At 38.9% G+C, this 18,706-nt stretch overlaps 1 protein-coding gene across 1 annotated transcript in view; it reads right to left on the bottom strand.

Annotated features, from left to right (window-relative positions):
• The window catches only part of LOC126159431 (meiosis inhibitor protein 1-like), a 207,630-nt gene that overhangs the window by 29,697 nt on the left and 159,227 nt on the right, over positions 1-18,706 (bottom strand). The window contains exon 11 of the mRNA XM_049916537.1: positions 4,344-4,495. Coding sequence (XP_049772494.1) covers positions 4,344-4,495 — 152 coding nt within the window. The remainder of the gene's footprint in view (positions 1-4,343; positions 4,496-18,706) is intronic.

The raw sequence follows: 18,706 nt of genomic DNA, 5'->3' as shown, positions 1-18,706 counted from the left end.
ACAGAAGACCCACTAAGGACAACAGCAGATCCAGTCTTAAAAGTACCACCAAGAACATCTGTAAGTGTTAAGGCCAAGGCAGAATACATCTACGAATAAGGATTTTTTACCCTCCTCTAAGAAAGGAGAAAACTTGGCATCTCTAAATGAGGTTGAGAGCCGCTGCAAAGCTCACAGTGAACCTCCTAAGAATTAACCAGTTAACAAGATAGTGTCTAATAAATCTCACACAGAGGAAGAGGGTGTAGCATACCAGAAGCTCAAACCAACAATTCATGTCCTCAGTGAAGGTACCCTGATACCTAATAAGCCTAACTCTGAAAATGGTTCAAATTTAATTGTGCCTAAATCTCTCACAATTTTCTACCAGAACATAGGCCTAAGAGGACTTAAAAATTCAATAAACCAGTTAATAATGGCTATAAATGATATTGAATATGAAAAGGAATTGGACACTCTTGTGTTTTACTGAACACCATGTGACTAGTGGTATTCAAATGTTGTGCATCGGCCAGCCGGGGTGGCCGAGCGGTTCTAGTCGCTACAGTCAGGAACCGCGCGACCGCTACGGTCGCAGGTTCGAATCCTGCCTCGGGCATGGATGTGTGTGATGTCCTTAGGTTAGTTAGGTTTAAATAGTTCTAAGTTCTAGGGGACTGATGACCTCAGAAGTTAAGTCCCATAGTGCTCAGAGCCATTTGAACCATTTGTTGAGCATCAACAGATTCAGTGTAGCATTCCATTACTGTAGATCCGTCATGGAGAGGGATGGAACAGTGATTTATATTAGAAATAATGTAGAATTTAGAGCCCTAGACTTAAGCAATTTTTGTACTGAGCAACACTTTGAAGTGTGCGGTATAGAGCTGACAGCAAATAAGAGACCAGTTGTAATATTGTCAATTTACAGAGCACCTACAGGGAATCTCAGAATCTATCTCAAACAGAGTGAAGCTATGCATAAAAAGTTCTCAGTTTACTAGCCGCGTCAAATTTGGATAACATTCCAAGCTTTCGATGACTACCTCCGTCATCTTCGTCAGGGGTAAAACTGACGGTCAGTTTTACCCCTGACGAAGATGACGGAGGTAGTCATCGAAAGCTTGGGATTTTATCCAAATTTGATGCGGCAAGTAAACCGAGAACTTTCTATGCAAGGACTCCATCGTGAAAGACTTCATAGTCAGAGTGAAGCTATTTTATCAAAATTGTATAAGAAACACATTTCAATCATATTACTAGTTGACTTTAATGTAAATTTCTTGACTGAGTGTAGTGACAGAATAGAATTAGAGCAACTGATTAGCTCTTACAATGTAGTGCAAATAGCAGAATTTCCCACTAGGGTGACTGACCATTCTAGTACTTTAATTGACAATGTTTTTGTTGATAAGTCTAGGCACAGCAGCTTGACAGTCAGTCATGTTTTCAATGGACTGTCAAATCATGATGCTATACTTCTTGCTATCCCTCAGTTTAATCTTAAGATGAAACCAAAATCCATCTGGAAAATGGTGAGACCAATAAATACAGAAACAATGGAGGCATATAGGCAGAAGCTACAGTTAGTAGACTGGTCTGAAGTATTTAATTCAACAGAGGTTAACACAAAATTTAATTTATTTATTTATCAAGTAACAAGTGTTTTTGAAAGAAGTGTTTCCAAAGAAAGGAGTCAGAGAAAACCAGTTTAACACTACATTTAAGCTATGGATTACCCAGGGCTTTAAGTTTCACATAAAACAAAAAGAGAAATGTACGAGTCAGCCAGATTGCTAACAATACTGAAATGATGAGGCAATTTAAAGTGTACTCTGAGATATTAAGGAAAGTGATACAGAAATTAAAAGGCATGTACTTAAAAGAGGAAATTTATAAATATGATAACAATATGAAAACCATATGGAAATATGTGAAAAGTGAGACTGGGAAAAGATCAGATTACTAGTTTAAAAAATGGGTGCAATACATTGGATGATCCTGAAATAGTGGCTAATGTTGTCAACAATCACAGTCACAAATCAAATGGGGTGCCTGGATTCTGTAAAGAAAGCTACAGAATTCGTGCTTAACACCTTAACTAACAAAATAGAAGAGATGCGTGTTCGGAAAACAGCAGTGAAAGAAATAGGAAAAGTAATTCTGTCTTTAAAAAGTAAAAACTCTGTTGGGGTTCATAACATTTCCATCAAATTATTGAAATACTATTGTAGAGAAATAAGTACAGTCCTCAGACATATTTGTAATATGTCACTGGAGGAAGGCATATTCCCCGACAGGCTAAAATATGGACTCATACGACCAATTTATAAAAGGGAGAAAAGACTGATGCTACAAATTATCGACCCATTTCTTTACTCTCAGTTTTTTCTAAGGTACTAGAGAAATTGATGCACAACCGATGGTTGAACATCTTAGTAAATACAGCACCCTCAGTAGTAGCTAGTTTGGCTTTCGAAAAAGGGAAATCAAACAAGGATGGACTACATGCATTTGTTGACAATGTTTCAGAATCCATAAATAATAATATGCTGATGGTTGGAATATTTTGTGACCTGTCAAAAGTTTTTGACATTGTAAGTCACCATATTCTCCTGAATTAAGCCAACACTCTGGGAATGAGTGGAAAAGTAAGCAAATGGCTTGAATCCCATGTGTGGTAGAAAGCAGAAAGTAATCATGGAAGGACTGCAGCATGGTGGACAGGTGTCTTCAGACTGGAGCTCCATTGCCACTGAAGTACCTGAAGGCTCAGTATTGGGTCCATTTCTTTTTCTAGTATTTGTAAACGATCTGCCACTATGCACAGAGCATGGGAAAATCACCATGTTTGCTGATGACACTACCACAGTAGTTAATAATCCCTCGGGGAATGTATCAAATGAGATAGTAAATAAGACTTTTGCAAATATGACAAAATGGTTCGAAACTAATGGTATTTCCATCAGTCTACAAAAAAAGACAAATTATGTTTGTTTTTCCTGTAATACAAATGTTACCAATGAAATGAATCTAAAAATGGATGAACATAAGATTCTAAAGGTTGAGTCCTCCAAATTCTTCGGTCTACATACAGACAGCAAATTACGTGGCACTGCCATATTCAAGAGCTGTGCAAAAGGTTAAGCTCAGCAACATTTGCCTTGAGAATCATATCAGACAGTAGGGAGTTGACCAGAAGAAAAACAGCATACTTCGGCTATTTCCATCAACTTATGGCCTATGGTATAATATTCTGGGGAAATCAACTGATAGCAAGAAAAGTGTTCCATGCACAGAAACGAGCCATAAAAATTACATGTTAAGTACATTCTATGCACTCAAGCAGAAATCTATTTAGAGATCTTCAAATCTTTACAACAACTACTTCATGTATTTTTCCCTGATGTGCTTTGTTTCAAAAAATAGCAACTTATTTAAAACCAATAGTTTGTACCATAATTATAACACCAGAAGAAAACTTGATATTTATTATGATCTAAAAACAAAGAGCATGGTGCAGAAGGGGTTTTATACAGTGGCACCCAGAGTTTAATGCCCTTCCACCAATAATTAAAGAACAGGTTGGAAACATACCCCAGTTTAAAGAAAAGCTGAGGCAGTTCCTTCTAAATGGATCATATTATAGTAAAGGCGAATTTCTACGCCAAAATGCATAATACCTCCTGAGTATTTTTGTGGCCTTTATGGCCTAACCATCATCCTTTGTCTGTCTATAGTGTAATTTAAAACTGAAATGTATGTATAACTGTATGTTCATTCAGAAGTCAAGTACAATAACTCATACATAAGGTTATATGTTAGCTTATCTCCTCCTGTTATTTATATGATAAGGACAATGTACTTGTACCCTAAACAATAGTTTGTAAAAATTTAACTCTTTCTATATCAAGAGATATATATATATCATATGGATCTACAGAACTCAAAATAAATAAATAAAATAAAATCTATGTTGTGAGTAGCAATCTATCCTTTGTTGTTATTCCATCTACCATTGTCCACTGTTTAATAAGCAGGTGCTCACATTTTTAAATCAACAATGATGTGAAAGATGTTATACGAAGTAAATGGATATATAATTATAATTACAAGTAAACCATTTCTCATTTTGATCATATGAAATTTTTCTGCTGTCAATTTAAATTCGCACTGTTATAAATTATTCATGTTCCAAGAAATTATTTACATTTTCCTTTCTCTAGATCTAAACAAGATTACTTCTTGGAGTCTGGTAAACACTGGAGTATTATACATTCTGCTGGCTTGGTGACAATAGCATAATCAACAGAGTGTTCAGTGGAGCCCATAAAAGTCTTCAAAAATAATTTTTCAATACTTACAGTAATGGAATTTGCTAGGCGTAATTTTTCTTGAAGGAACAAAAGCTTTGCTAAAAGGTTGACAGAACTGGAGCAAATTTCAGTGTCTGGAGATTCACAAGCTTCATGCAGCCTTCTAAGGAAATTCCTTTGTTTTATGTAAGCTATAGGAACTGGGGAAAAAAATAATAATTTAAAAGCTGTTAGATGGAGTCAACTGTACATAAGTGTTGAAACACAGTTTGTAAGATGTGTTAAAAGACTATTACACACTACTTTTCTGTAGAAAGCAAGCTAACAAACATTATATCAAATTTCATTGCGAAGACTTGAGCTGTAACACATCATTTTAGGGGAAAATGATGGGTTAGACTCTCAGTCTTTCTAAATGATAAAAGGTGATTGTAACATTTAGTAAACATTTTTATTAGTTGCTAAGTTTCAGATAGCATATTGTCAGGGAAATGGTTTATTATTATGTGCAGGTAATGCAAGGTAGGTGGGCGCAGTTGGGATGACGAATTTAGTAAGTGTTGAAAGAAGAAGTATTGTTGATCAATACGTAAAACTGAGAAGTATTCCAGCTTTTTTTCAGCCTCTAGCACTGAAGACACTGCAAAGTGGAATAAGTTCATTAGCAAAAAAAGAAGAATGGTGTCCAGATGTTACCGGCTGGTCTGGATAGTAGTAAATGTTATGAAATAGGTGACCATGGAGAATACATTACACAGGACAGAGTAAACTCAAATTTAATAAACAGTTAACACTCCAGTTTTGCACTCTAGTGAAGGACATGAATATACTGGTGCAATAGAACAGTAATAATAAGATTTTTAAGAAATTTATCGAGAAGAAATTGGAGGTATATGCTGTCATAAGAGTTTGCATATTTTCGATATTTTGTGTTAAGTGAGTTTACTTTCTAGTGTAGTGTTCCATAACAGAAGTCACTAGTGTCGCATTATTTACTTGATTCCATGACCTCTGCAAATAGTAAATGTTCAGTGGACGTCCAGCCTCAGAGCAGAGCAGAGATTAGCAGCAGCAGCATATCTATCGGTTGTACACAATTTGTTTACATCGTTTAGTTTAGAGTTGTTTTAACATCGAGTCTGCGCAGGATACAGTGGCTAATGTGCAGTGACCAATTTTTGTCCAAAGTGCTTGGGTGAGTTCATGCATTTGTTTGGAAAGGGAGGGTGAAAGTGTTTCACCACCTTCTGGGGAGTCAGCGATGACAGACTCAAGACGCACACTCTGCAATCTTTCTCAAATGATTTTACAGAAACTATTCAGTAAAAAAGTTTTGCTTTACTTGCAGCTTTATGTGTCAGGTTTATGATTGTGATATTCATGTGGAAGTAAGAAAGAGGTTTTCAATGAAAAACTGGGGTTGCTATCATTTTGTGTTTGGTGCATATTACATAATATGTTGTTGTGTATGAAATTTAGCTAACATATTGAATTTTACTTTAGACTTGTGTGGAGGTGTCTATCACCAATCTCATATTTACAAAAAGTGTGAGTGTAGGCTTCAATTTAGAATGGACTTCCCCTTCCAGTACTCAGCATTTTCCCTACAGCACCTGCCCACAGCCCCCACCACTACAGCTCTCCCCATGTGTGTCCTGCTGTCTGCGCATCTACCAGCTACAGTATTCTGCGTGAACTATACTTTTGAGCAGAGGTGAACAGTAGCTGTTTATTTAGTTGTTTTTAGTAGTGCTATATATTTTTGTTCTAAGAGTTTGTGCGTTTTTCGATCTTTTATGTTGAGTGAGTTTACTTTCTAGCATAGTTTTCTGCCACAGAAATCACTAATGTTGCTTTATTTACTTGATTCCATGACCTTTGCAAATGGTAAATATTCAGTAGCCATGCAGCCTCAGAGGCTCGAGTTTAATCTCGTGTTCTGCAAGTGTATATCCCATTAGTCAGCAGTGCAGCAGTTACTCAGCTGTTTGTTTTGAGACTAATGACCATTCTAATGAGTGGTTAGCCGCTCAGTTCAATGCCAGCTGTCGCCTGTCACACTTCTCCAGAGCATCAGGTTACATATTTAGCTTTTCCTGTGTTTACTTAATGGTATATATTTGTTTAATTGCTTGTGTTTTTTGATATTTAAGAAGTTTAGTCTTGCGTTTCTTGCTAGCTGTAAGTGTAAATTCAAGCAGTCTGTACCTCAGTTGTCATTTCTTCTGAACAGCCAGCTACATAGTTCATTTTGGTATCATCATCCCTTGGTTACACGTCAGGAGGGTAACAAGTTGCTTATATAGGTTTATGCCAGCTTTTACTGGTCACTCTTCAGTTAGTCTTGCTAGGGCTGGTAGGATGTATGCCTGCTGTGTACGGACGCAGGAGCAGCTGGCTGCAGTTTACAAACAGCTGCAATCAGTTGCCTTGAGGCTACTGCCTTGGAGTGTAGCGGTGACAGATTCTGGAGCATTGCATGGGACATCTCAGGTGTCACTTGTTTTGCTTAAGGGCTCTACGGCCAAGGCACCCTCTGGTGCAGTGGATCCACAGGGTGAGTGGTGGGTGGAAATGCATTCATGTTGCTTGAGACGGACGGCCAGTGTGAAGGCTGACCTTATGGCCTCATATTCACCCTAGGAATGAACAGGTGACTGTTTCCTCAGCAGCGTCCGAGGAGGAACACATCCAAGGAGGAACAAGTGGGCAGGGGTTTGCTAGTTATTGGGGCCTCCAATGTTAGGTGCTTTATGGAGCTCCTTAGGAAGATAGTGGGTTGGTTTGGGGAAGGAGACCAGACAGCAAGGTCATTGGTCTCATCGGATTAGGGAAGGACGGGGAAGGAAATCGGCCGTGCCCTTTGAAAGGAACCATCCCAGCATTTGCCTGGAGCGATTTAGGGAAATCACGGAAAACCTAAATCAGGATGGCCGGACGCGGGATTGAACCGTTGTCCTCCCGAATGCGAGTCCAGTGTCTAACCACTGCGCCACCTCGCTCGGTTAGGAAGATAGTATTCTGGGCTGGAAAGAAAGCCAATTCACACTCTTTATGTCTGCCAGGGAGGGGGGAGGTCCCATCCAAGATGTGGAGGCTGCCTTACCTGTGGCTATCTATAGTTGGAGTCACGAATGATGGTGGTCAAGTTTAGGCTTGTTCTGCTCACCTACATCACGTATGCTTCAACAGCCAATGAGCATTAAGTATGTTCTGAGCATTCTGCCATGAATTCTGTAGCTAATGCCAGAATTAAACGTGACTGTAGTGAGTTGTTTAGTGAATTTTGATTCAATTTGTTGCGAGTTGTCATCACTGATTGTGGTGGTAAGTTATAAATTCTGCTTAAATAAGCGAGAGACAAAATTTGCAGGATATAGGCTTTCTTCAAGTGGTAGCATGCGCATGTGCATACCGCAATTGTTGCTTGGAATTCTCAACAACGCAATACCCGTCTGTGTCTCAACATGTACAAACTGCCACCGTTCGTGGATTGGACTATAGCATACAGGATGCAGTCGTCTGCAAGTTGTGGCTCATGTTGCCACCAACGAAGCCTGCCGTATGGGTCCTGAGACCACCCTCAGTTCTTACAGGTGGCTGGCAGAGTTGGTGAAGATCGCTGGCCTTGTGCGCAGGGTGCAAGCAGAGCTCAGAATTTGCAGCATCATTGCCAGAGTCGATTGGGGTCCTTTGGTTTGGAGCCGAGTGGAGGGTCTCAACCAAATGCTTGATCGTCGCTGTGTTGATCTTGACTGCAGGTTTCTGGAAATTTGTTAACGGATGTGGATTTGTAGGACTCCACTTGATAGGAGGTCAGGGGAGCACTACACAAAGGAAGCAGTTACTCGGGTAGCAGTGTCCTTGTGCTGTGCACATGTTTTTTTTTTTTAGGCTAGGCGGTAGTTTGAGGTACTCTCATGAACACTCACTAATCGATATGTAGATAGGGAAATCAGATTGTTCAGGGTAAAGACAGTTTGACTGTAAAAGAATTATCAGTAAATTGTCGAAGTATTCGTAACAAAGTTCCCGAATTTACTGCTCTCCAGGAAAGTTCTCAACCTCAAATTATTCTTGGGACTGAGAGCTGGCTAAAACACAAAGTAAAAAGCTCTGAGGTATTTAGCTAGTCTTGGAACACTTAACGGAAAGACACATTAGATGCCACAGAAGAGGAGTGATCATTGCAGTCGACAAAACTATTGTCTCTATTGAGGCTGAAACTGAGTGTGATAGTAGAGTTATCTGGTCACGCATAACAGGTTTATGTGAAACCAAGTAAATTGTTGAATGTTTTTACCAATCACCTGACTCTGCTCTGACAGTTCTACAGTCATTCAGAGAACATCTATGGTCAGTTGTGCATAAATACCCAGATCATGCGATACTAGTTGGTGGTGGCTTTAACCTACCAAGCATAGACTGGGACGTTTATGGATCCATTGGAGGGGGTGCAGATAGACAGTCTTGTGAAGTACTTTCAATGTATTTTCTGAAAACTGTCTTGAGCAGCTAGTTCAGCAGCCCACACACAATGGAAACACCTTGGACCTTGTAGCTACAAACAGGCCAGACCTTGTCAATAATGTCAGTATAGAGATGGGGTTAGTGGTCATAATGTCATCATAGTGACTATGGTCATGAAAGTTAATAAATCAGTCAAGAGGGCTAGCAGAGTGTTTCTGCTAGAAAGAGCAGATAAGCAGTTGTTAGCATATCGCTTAGACAATGAACTGCAATCATTTTGTTCCAGAATGATGGACACAACAGAGGAATTATGGGCAAGGTTTTAACAGACTGTAAATCATGCTCTGGACAAGTATGAGCCTACTAGGTGGGTTAAGGATGGAAAGGACCCAACATAGTTTAACAACGAAATTCAGAAAATGCTGAGGAAGCAAAGGCTGTTGCACACTTGGTCCAATGCACAAATGATGACAGGCAAGGATTAGTAGATATTCGTGCATCTGTGAAAAGATCTATGTGCGAAGCACACAACAGCTACCACCATCATACCTTGGCTAAAGACCTGCCAGTGAACCTAAAATAATTATGGCATTATGTAAAATCACTAAGTTGGTCTAACGCTTCCATCCAGTCACTCTTAATCAGTCTGGTTTGGCAGTACAAGATAGCAAAAGGAAGGCTGAAATTTTAAATTCCACATTTAAGAAATTGTTCACACGGGAGAATTGTAGAAACATACTATTGTTTGACCATCGCACAGAGTCCTGTTTGGATGACACAATAATAAGCATCACTGGCATAGAGAAGCAACTGAAAGACTTGAAAATAAGTGGCCAGTACTGGATGGAATTACAATTCAGTTCAACAAAGATTACTCTACATCATTGGCCCCTTATTTAATTTGCATTTATTGTGAATCTCTACACCAGCACAAAGTGCCAAGCGGTTGGAAAAAAGCACAGGTGACTCCTGTGTATAAGAAGGGTAGAAGAATGGACCCACAAAATTACAGACAAATACATTTAATATTGGTTTGCTGCAGAATTTTAGATTATATCCTGAGTTGAATATAATAAATTTCATAGAGACCATAAAGCTCATATCCACAAATCAGCATGACTTTAGATAGTATTGCTTGTGCAAACTTGCTCTTTTCTTATGACATACTGCAAACTATGGACGGAGGGCAGTAGCCAGATTCCATGTTTGTAGATTTCCAAAAAGTATTGGACATGGTACCCGACTGCAGATTGTTAATGAAGGTAGGAGCATCCAGAATAGCTCCCAGATATGTAACTGGCTCTAAGGCTTCTTAAGTAATAAAACCCAATATGTTCTTCTCGATGGTGAATGTTCATCAGAGACTGGGGTAACATCAGGAGTGCCCCAGCGAAGTGTGACAGGACCATTGCTATTTTCTAAATACATAAATGATCTGGAGGACAGCATGGGCAGCAATCTGCAGTTGTCCACTGATGATACTGTGGTGTACAGGAAGGTGTTGAAGATCAGTGATGGTAGGATGATACAAGAGGGCCTAGATAAAATTTCAAGTTCTTGTGATGGGTGGCAGCTGTCTGTAATGTAGAAAAATGTAAGTTAACACAGATGACAAGGAAAAACAAACTATAATGTTCAGATACAGCATTAGTTGTGTCCTGCTTGACAAATTCATGTGGTTTAAACATTTGAGCATAACATTGTGAAGCGATATGAAATGGAACAAGCATGTGATGATGAGGCAGGAAAAGTGAAACTGCGGTTTATTGGGGGAATTTTAGGAAAGTGTGTTTCATATGTAAAGGAGACCACATATAGGACACTAGTGTGACCCATTCTTGGAATCTGGCCACTGCTCGAGTGTGTTGATTCACGCCATGTCTGACTCATAGAAGACGTCGAAGCAGTTCAGAGGCGAGCTGCTAGATCTGTTACCATTAGGTTTGATCAGCACACAAGTATTATGGATATGCTTCCAGAACTCAAGTGGAGGGAAGAAGATATTCATTTTGAAGAACACTATGGAGAAATTTTAGAGAACCAGCACTCGAAACTGACTGCAGAATGATCCTACTGCCACCAACATACATTTCACACCACTAACGTACATTTCACATTGGGACCACAAAGATAAGATACGAGAAATTAAGGCTCATACAGAGGCACACAGACAGTCTTTTTTCCCTCACTCTATCTGCGAGTGGAACAAGAAAGGAAACAACTAGTAGTAGTAAAGTGTAGCCTCTGCCACACATTGTGTAGTGGCTTGCGGAGTATATATGTAGATATACCAATATGCAGCGATAGGTATATACATTTCATAAGCGGTTATGTGAATCAACACCTGTGAAAGGAAGGTATATGAGTAGTGGATTCTGTGCAATCTCAGTCCTGTTTAATGCTTCAATTGAAGATAAGGATTTAAGACATCTGTTGTCCAAACCTGGAGAGTGGTTATGTTATTTTACGCTGAGGGCACATACAGCCATTGCTGATATGATGGTCCTTACATAACCAGTGGCAGAACTGGGAAGACTTTTATTTAGTTGTTTATTTAGTTGTTTCTCCCAGGACGGGTCAAGAGAAGATCAGTTTGGATTCCATAGAAATATTGGAACACGTGAGGCAATACTGACCCTACGGCTTATCTTATAAGCTAGATTAAGGAAAGGCAAACCTACGTTTCTAGCATTTGTAGACTTAGAGAAAGCTTTTGACAATGTTGACTGGAATACTCTCTTTCAAATTCTGAAGGTGGCAGGGGTAAAATATAGGGAGTGAAAGGCTATTTACAATTTGTATAGAAACCAAATGGCAGTTATAAGAGTTGAGGGGCATGAAAGGGAAGCGGTGGTTTGGAAGGGAGTGAGACAGGGTTGTAGCCTCTCCCCGATGTTATTCAATCTGTATACTGAGCAAGCAGTAAAGGAAACAAAAGAAAAATTTGGAGTAGGTATTAAAATCCCTGGGGAAGAAATAAAAACTTTGAGGTTCGCCGAAGACATTGTAATTCTGTCAGAGACAGCAAAGGACCTGGAAGAGCAGTTGAACGGAATGGACAGTGTCTTGAAAGGAGGATATAAGATGAACATCAACAAAAGCAAAATGAGGATAATGGAATGTAGTCAAATTAAATCGGGTGATGCTAAGGGAAATAGATTAGGAAGTGAAGCACTTAAAGTAGTAAAGGAGTTTTGCTATTTGGGAAGCAAAATAACTGATGATGGTCGAAATAGAGAGGATATAAAATGTAGACTGGCAATGGCAAGGAAAGCATTTCTGAAGAAGAGAAATTTTTTAACATTGAGTATAGATTTAAGCGTCAGGAAGTCGTTTCTTTAAGTATTTGTATGGAGTGTAGCGATGTATGGAAGTGAAACATGGACAATAAATAGTTTGGCCAAGAAGAGAATAGAAACTTTCAAAATGTGGTGCTACAGAAGAATGCTGAAGTTTAGATGGGTAGATCACGTAACTAATGAGGAGGTAGTGAATAAAATAGGGGAGAAGAGGAGTTTGTGGCACAACTTGACAAGAAGAAGGGACCGGTTGGTAGGACTTGTTCTGAGGCATCAAGGGATCACAAATTTAGCATTGGAGGGCAGCGTGGAGGGTAAAAATCATAGAGGGAGGTACAAGAGATGAATACACTAAGCAGATTCAGAAGGATGTAGGTTGCAGTAGGTACTGGGAGATGAAGAAGTTTGCACAGGATAGAGTAGCATGGAGAGCTGCATCAAACCAGTCTCAGGACTGAAGACCACAACAACAACAACTGTAGCAGTTTCCTGTAATCCTATCTTTTTTCTATAAATGAATTTTCCTTCCCCTATCTTATCCTATCCCAGTGAGGTAAACCATACAATGAAGTTTGCCCTGTGTTAGAAAGCAAATGAAATGTTCTTTTGAGATTCATTCGATGTTCCTTGTCTGGACTATAATGATGATTAAAAAGAAGTCATGTTATGATCTGTATGATGATGCATAGCTGAAGAGTCATTGGATGAGTTATGAATTTAAGATTAAAACTGCGCTCTAGTTTCTCTTAACAGCAATGTAACTGCAGTTGGATATAAGTCTGATAATAGCCATAAAAAAGGTCATGGTTAGGTCCACAAGGAAACTGCAATATGTCCATCGGAGCACCTCAGGGTGAAAAGCTGGCACCCCATAGTGTCCCTGGCGTGTTTCATTGGGTTCACGTCAGCTGAATGCTGTGACCAAGGTATCAATATGAGTTCAGTATCATGATCCTCAAATCATTGTGGCATGATTCTAGCCGTATACACAGACACCCTGTTGGAAGATGTCATCATGCGGGGAAAGACATTTGATTTTATTTGATTTTTTATTGGTCCATTTTTATCATACAGCACAAATTGTACAATTGATATTGAACAGGTCAAAGATAAGTTACAATAATACATAGTATTAGCAAAATAGTAGGCAAATTAAAAACAGGTACCTATTACAATTAATTTTGTTATGTATTCAGAAATTCTCTGACAGAATAGAAACAGTGCTTTACTAGAAATGCCTTTAGTTTAGCATTAAATATTGGATGATTAGCATTTTTTATTTCCTCTGGTATCTTATTGTGTAGTATTACACCAATGTTAATTATGCTCCTCCTATAGGTGGTTGTTCTGTGATATTTTAGATGTATATTTGATTTCCCTCTGGTACTATAGTTGTGTACATTTTTGTTCTGTAGCAGTTTGCCTGCTTTCAGGAGGTAGTTCCTAGTGAACAGGATAGTTTCATAAATGAATAAATTTCGAACATTTAGAACACCAAGCTCGGTAAAATGGGATTTACAGGACTCCATTTTTTAAGGCCACAAATTATTCTTAGAGCTCTTTTTTGCATTCTAAAAACCTTTACACTGCCAGTTGAGTATCCCCTGAAAACGGACTAGTGAGTGGAACTGTGCTTAGTATGCCTGCAGTACTGTTGTTTTGCTTGTTGTAGCTTTTAAAATTCTTAGGCCATAGCACACAGATGATAGTTTTCTAGACAAGTTATTTATATGTGTGTCCCACTTTAAGTCTTGCTGAACCCATAGACCCAAAAATTTTGTAACAATTACATTTTCTAGGGGATAACTTTTAATTATGCTTGAATACACATTTGATTAGTTGGAGGAATTAAATGAAAATCGACACATACAGTTTTTTCAGTATTTATAATGAGTTTGTTTTTTGTGAACCACTCAGAAAGTCTTTTCATAGATCTTTCTGCTGTGGACTGCAAAGTTTCTGCACTCGATCCAGTGAGCAATATGCTGGTGTCATCTGCAAACAGGATAGTATTTTTGGGACTCATATATTCAACTAAATCGTCCACACAAATCAAGAAGAGTAGTGGACCTAAGATTGAGTCCTGTGGTACACCATATTTTATTGGTAATTCGCTAGAAAGAAAGGAGTTGTTTCTTGTTTTATTCATTTTGTTGAATTCATACTGAAGTGATACTTTCTGCTTGTGGTTTTTTAGGTATGAACACAACCAGCTATGTGCTACACCTCTTACTCCTCGTCTTTCTAATTTTTCAAGCAGAATGTTATGGTCCAGGACATCAAAGGCTTTTGACAGATCTAGAAAAATTTATGTTGATCAAGGGATTTTCAAATGTAGTCTAAGAATTCGAAAATTGCTGTCTGTGTAGATTTAGACTGTCTATAACCATATTGTTGTACTGTAAGAGGTGCATATTTATTTATGAAACTTAAAAGCCTGTCATAGAGGAGTTTTTCTAGAAGTTTTGAGTAGGAACTTAACTGTGACATGGGTCAGTAGTGTGATATTTTTTCAGCAAGCATGAAGTGATGCATGTGATTCGCAGCAATGTTCACACAGTCCACAGCTGTCGTGGTGGCTTTGATTATTACCACAAGTTCAATGGAAGCCAAACCACAAGTTCAATGGAAGCCAAGGATGAATGTTCCGCACAGCAAAATTCTGACCCCACCAGCTTGTGTCTGTGGTGCAACGCATGTTTCAAACAGCCGTCCAGCTGCCTGACAGCATGTCTGGACATGACAGTCAACATTACGAATGGTTCATCCAACAAGGTGACATGTTTCCACACCCTAACAGAGATGTGGCGGTGCTGTGTTATTTTACTGACCACAATCAATTTAGAAAGAATGTGTACATAATCCAGTAAGTAGCTTAAGAGACTAATTTATGGTGTTAAATTTGCAACTGGTTGGTGCAGACCGCATCAAAATAGGTCAAATTGATCACGAGTAACTTGCATTGTAATTGAGTAGTGTGTAACCTCCCCCTCACTTATCGACCTTAATGACCGTGAAAAATGAAACCGCGTGTACCTAATGGGAATTTTGGAAAAGCAATCGTCACCGAAGTTAATCTGTCGGTAAAGAGGGAGGAAAGGGTTACATCTAACTGAAAGGAAAAATGCTAATGAAACTGGTGGAAATTAATTTTGAAAAGGGGTCAAGTTAATAAAGAAAGTAAATGTGCGGCCGTTACGTTAACAATTAACTAGCGGTAATTAGGTATTTGGGATTTGGGGGAAATTACGGTCGCCAGTCCTAAGGACAATTACTATAGTAACTGAAAAAGAAAGGTTATTACACATATAATTAGCACTAGAAGTGTGGCAACTGAAGGTTGACACGTGTAGTGTGAAAACTGAAAGTTTGTCAGAAGTAATAAATTTTGCTACACTCTGACTTAATTTAGCAAAAGAATTAATAAAACAGGAAAATCAAAAGTTAATTTAGTGACTGAAATTAATAGTGAGCTTTGTTTCTGAAGCACATCGAAATTCAGTAAAACACGGTTAGTCTTGGACTACCTCAACAATCATTTCAAAAGCTACTTGAATCTACGCAATTTAGAAATAAGAGATTTAACTTTGAACTTGAATTAAATGAATCTGAACAATTAACAACAGTAAAATTTAGTACGTACCAAGCTGAGCTGCAGTCACAGGTAAGCTAAAATACGGTAACAAAGCTCGCACTCTTAATTCGTGCTTGTGTAATCTGAATATTGTAGCCAGCTATGAATGCCATATCTGAACTTTGAAATTAAAGCAGTGAAAACGAGTTAGCTATATTACTTTAATGCTGGCATTTGAATTTCAACGACACTCGGGTTCATTTCGGAAAAGGAAGGGACTCTGCTTGGTAATGCAATTGGGACAATGAGCAACAAACGTTCATGCTAAGTTGCTGTAATTATAGTGACGAAAATGGAACAGTTTGAAAAGCTGAGGTCTGCCATACAGTTCTAAAACTTCACGTGCGTCCAGTCTTCCTCGTCGGTTGATTGAAGGTTTGAAGCCGTCGGTCGAGGAGGTGGCGACAGTCACTCATTGTCGGCCGTCGCTGTTGCAGAAGCTGGATGTTGGCGCGCATTCTTCTCGACACGGTCACCACACGAAACGGGCTCTTGATGTGCGCTAGTTAATGTTTCCCGTCCGCGACACCATGTCAGAAACTATCATCGCAAGTCGATCGCAATTTCATGCTGCCAAACCCCGAAAGCGCGGCAACTCGCAGGAGCGTCACACAACACACCTGCTCCACTCGCTACTGCCGCCAGACTCCTGTGCTCAGCCCGCGCTCCACGTGGCAGAGTTAACGCTACCAAAGATCCTACACACTTTGATTCTTCACACGACCTATCGACGTAATCGTTCGATAGCAGTCTTCCCTAGGCAAGACCCAGCGTAAAAATACAAATAATATTTACGAAACAAACCAATTATACATCGACATAAATGTATAAATCTATATATACAAACAGTAAAACAATCACAATATACAAAGAGACAGAAATGTCATATCTTGAGGTAACAAAGCAAGGAAAAAACATAATAGTACAATAGATGGAAATAGGAGGATATGCATTTCCGGCGTTACAAGTGCATCAGGATTCATGGAGGAGTGTGGCAGCTGGGTTCAGCCATTGTAATAGAAGTTGGGGTGGCTAGGCTACCAAAGACACTAAAAACTGAGAGACACAGTTTCTGTGGGGAAATACCCTTTAGTAATAGTGGTTGGCCTCATCTCTGGACTTGAAGGATGAGAAAAAGCAAAAGTAATCCTTCTAGAACAATATGTTTTACAGCAGACAGAGTGGTGAAAAAGTTATTGTAAGGACTTTTCAGAGTGACTTTACACAAGAGGAACAGTGCAGAGTGTCATAATATCAAAATTGTGTATTATTTGGAAAGTGATGTGTCTGATGTCACAGTCAGCTAAAAAATTATTAACTGGGGTTGGAGTCTCTTGTTTAAGGCAGATCGTGACGGGTGCTGAATGAAGTTCATCTGATGTTTGCAAAGCCAAAATATGAATAGTTTCACAGGAAGAGGCTTTAATTGGTGTTTCAAAGTTATATCTTTGACTGTGGAAATAACTACAGATTTTCACAGGGCTAGCTCAGATGAACAATGCTTACATCATACCCCACAGTGATGGTGGTAAGTAGAACAGTGCTTCTTATTTTGCTGTGTTCTTTCTCAATGTTGGCTTAAATAATCGCGAACGACCTTCTGGTCTCAACTGTTGGTGTCAGTTTCAGAACTATCTTGGTATTTTGTTTATAATGTCCTAAATAACAGCAGTATCAATGTGTAGTGTCATGTGGTTGCTAGATAGTCATATCTGTTGGAGAATAGCATTACTAGGAATTAGCGGTTACAGTGCAGGCTAAGTGAATTCTGGTGCAGGGCATTGATGTACCCCAAACTAATAATAGTACATAGGGTCTCAACAATACACGTTGTTTTTAACAAATTCATGTGTTATTTATTTGACAGTCCTTTTATTCCTCTGTTAACGGCTGCAGACAGTTCGTCCTTAAAGATGTTACAGGATTGTGTTGTCATCTTTCTCCTATATGTTCTAAATTGATGCTCTAATTATTTACCTTCTGGTGGGTGCAATCAGCTTGAGATTTTGTGTGACATTCATGGAGAGCAGGTGCGACATTCATGGCCTCTCTTGTTCACTGAGCCTAGTGATGTCCTACTCACAGATGTTCATATTTTTTGTTCTTTTTCATCAAAGTTGATATTTTTCTTGTTTGATGGATGATTAATGTGAATTTTGTGAAGAATTTGTGAAAGTATATTATATTTTAACTTCAGTCTTTCAGGTAAATTGTAGTAATTATTCTGGCACTATATTTTTTACACTACAGGTTCTCCACAGACACTGTTCAGAAGAGTAGTGGACCTAAGATTGAGTCCTGTGGTACACCATATTTTATTGGTAATTTGCTAGAAAGAAAGGAGTTGTTTCTTGTTTTATTCATTTTGTTGAATTCATACTGAAGTGATACTTTCTGCTTGTGGTTTTTTAGGTATGAACACAACCAGCTATGTGCTACACCTCTTACTCCTCGTCTTTCTAATTTTTCAAGCAGAATGTTATGGTCCAGGACGTCAAAGGCTTTTGACAGATCTAGAAAAATTTATGTTGATCAAGGGATTTTCAAATGCAGTCTAAGAATTCGAAAATTGCTGTCTGTGTAGATTTAGACTGTCTATAACCATATTGTTGTACTGTAAGAGGTGCATATTTATTTATGAAACTTAAAAGCCTGTCATAGAGGAGTTTTTCTAGAAGTTTTGAGTAGGAACTTAACTGTGACATGGGTCAGTAGTGTGATATTTTTTCAGCAAGCATGAAGTGATGCATGTGATTCGCAGCAATGTTCACACAGTCCACAGCTGTCGTGGTGGCTTTGATTATTACCACAAGTTCAATGGAAGCCAAACCACAAGTTCAATGGAAGCCAAGGATGAATGTTCCGCACAGCAAAATTCTGACCCCACCAGCTTGTGTCTGTGGTGCAACGCATGTTTCAAACAGCCGTCCAGCTGCCTGACAGCATGTCTGGACATGACAGTCAACATTACGAATGGTTCATCCAACAAGGTGACATGTTTCCACACT

The sequence above is a fragment of the Schistocerca cancellata genome, chromosome 2 (assembly GCF_023864275.1).
Source record: "Schistocerca cancellata isolate TAMUIC-IGC-003103 chromosome 2, iqSchCanc2.1, whole genome shotgun sequence".
NCBI lineage: Eukaryota > Metazoa > Arthropoda > Insecta > Orthoptera > Acrididae > Schistocerca > Schistocerca cancellata.
This window is presented reverse-complemented; position numbering and strand designations above follow the sequence as displayed.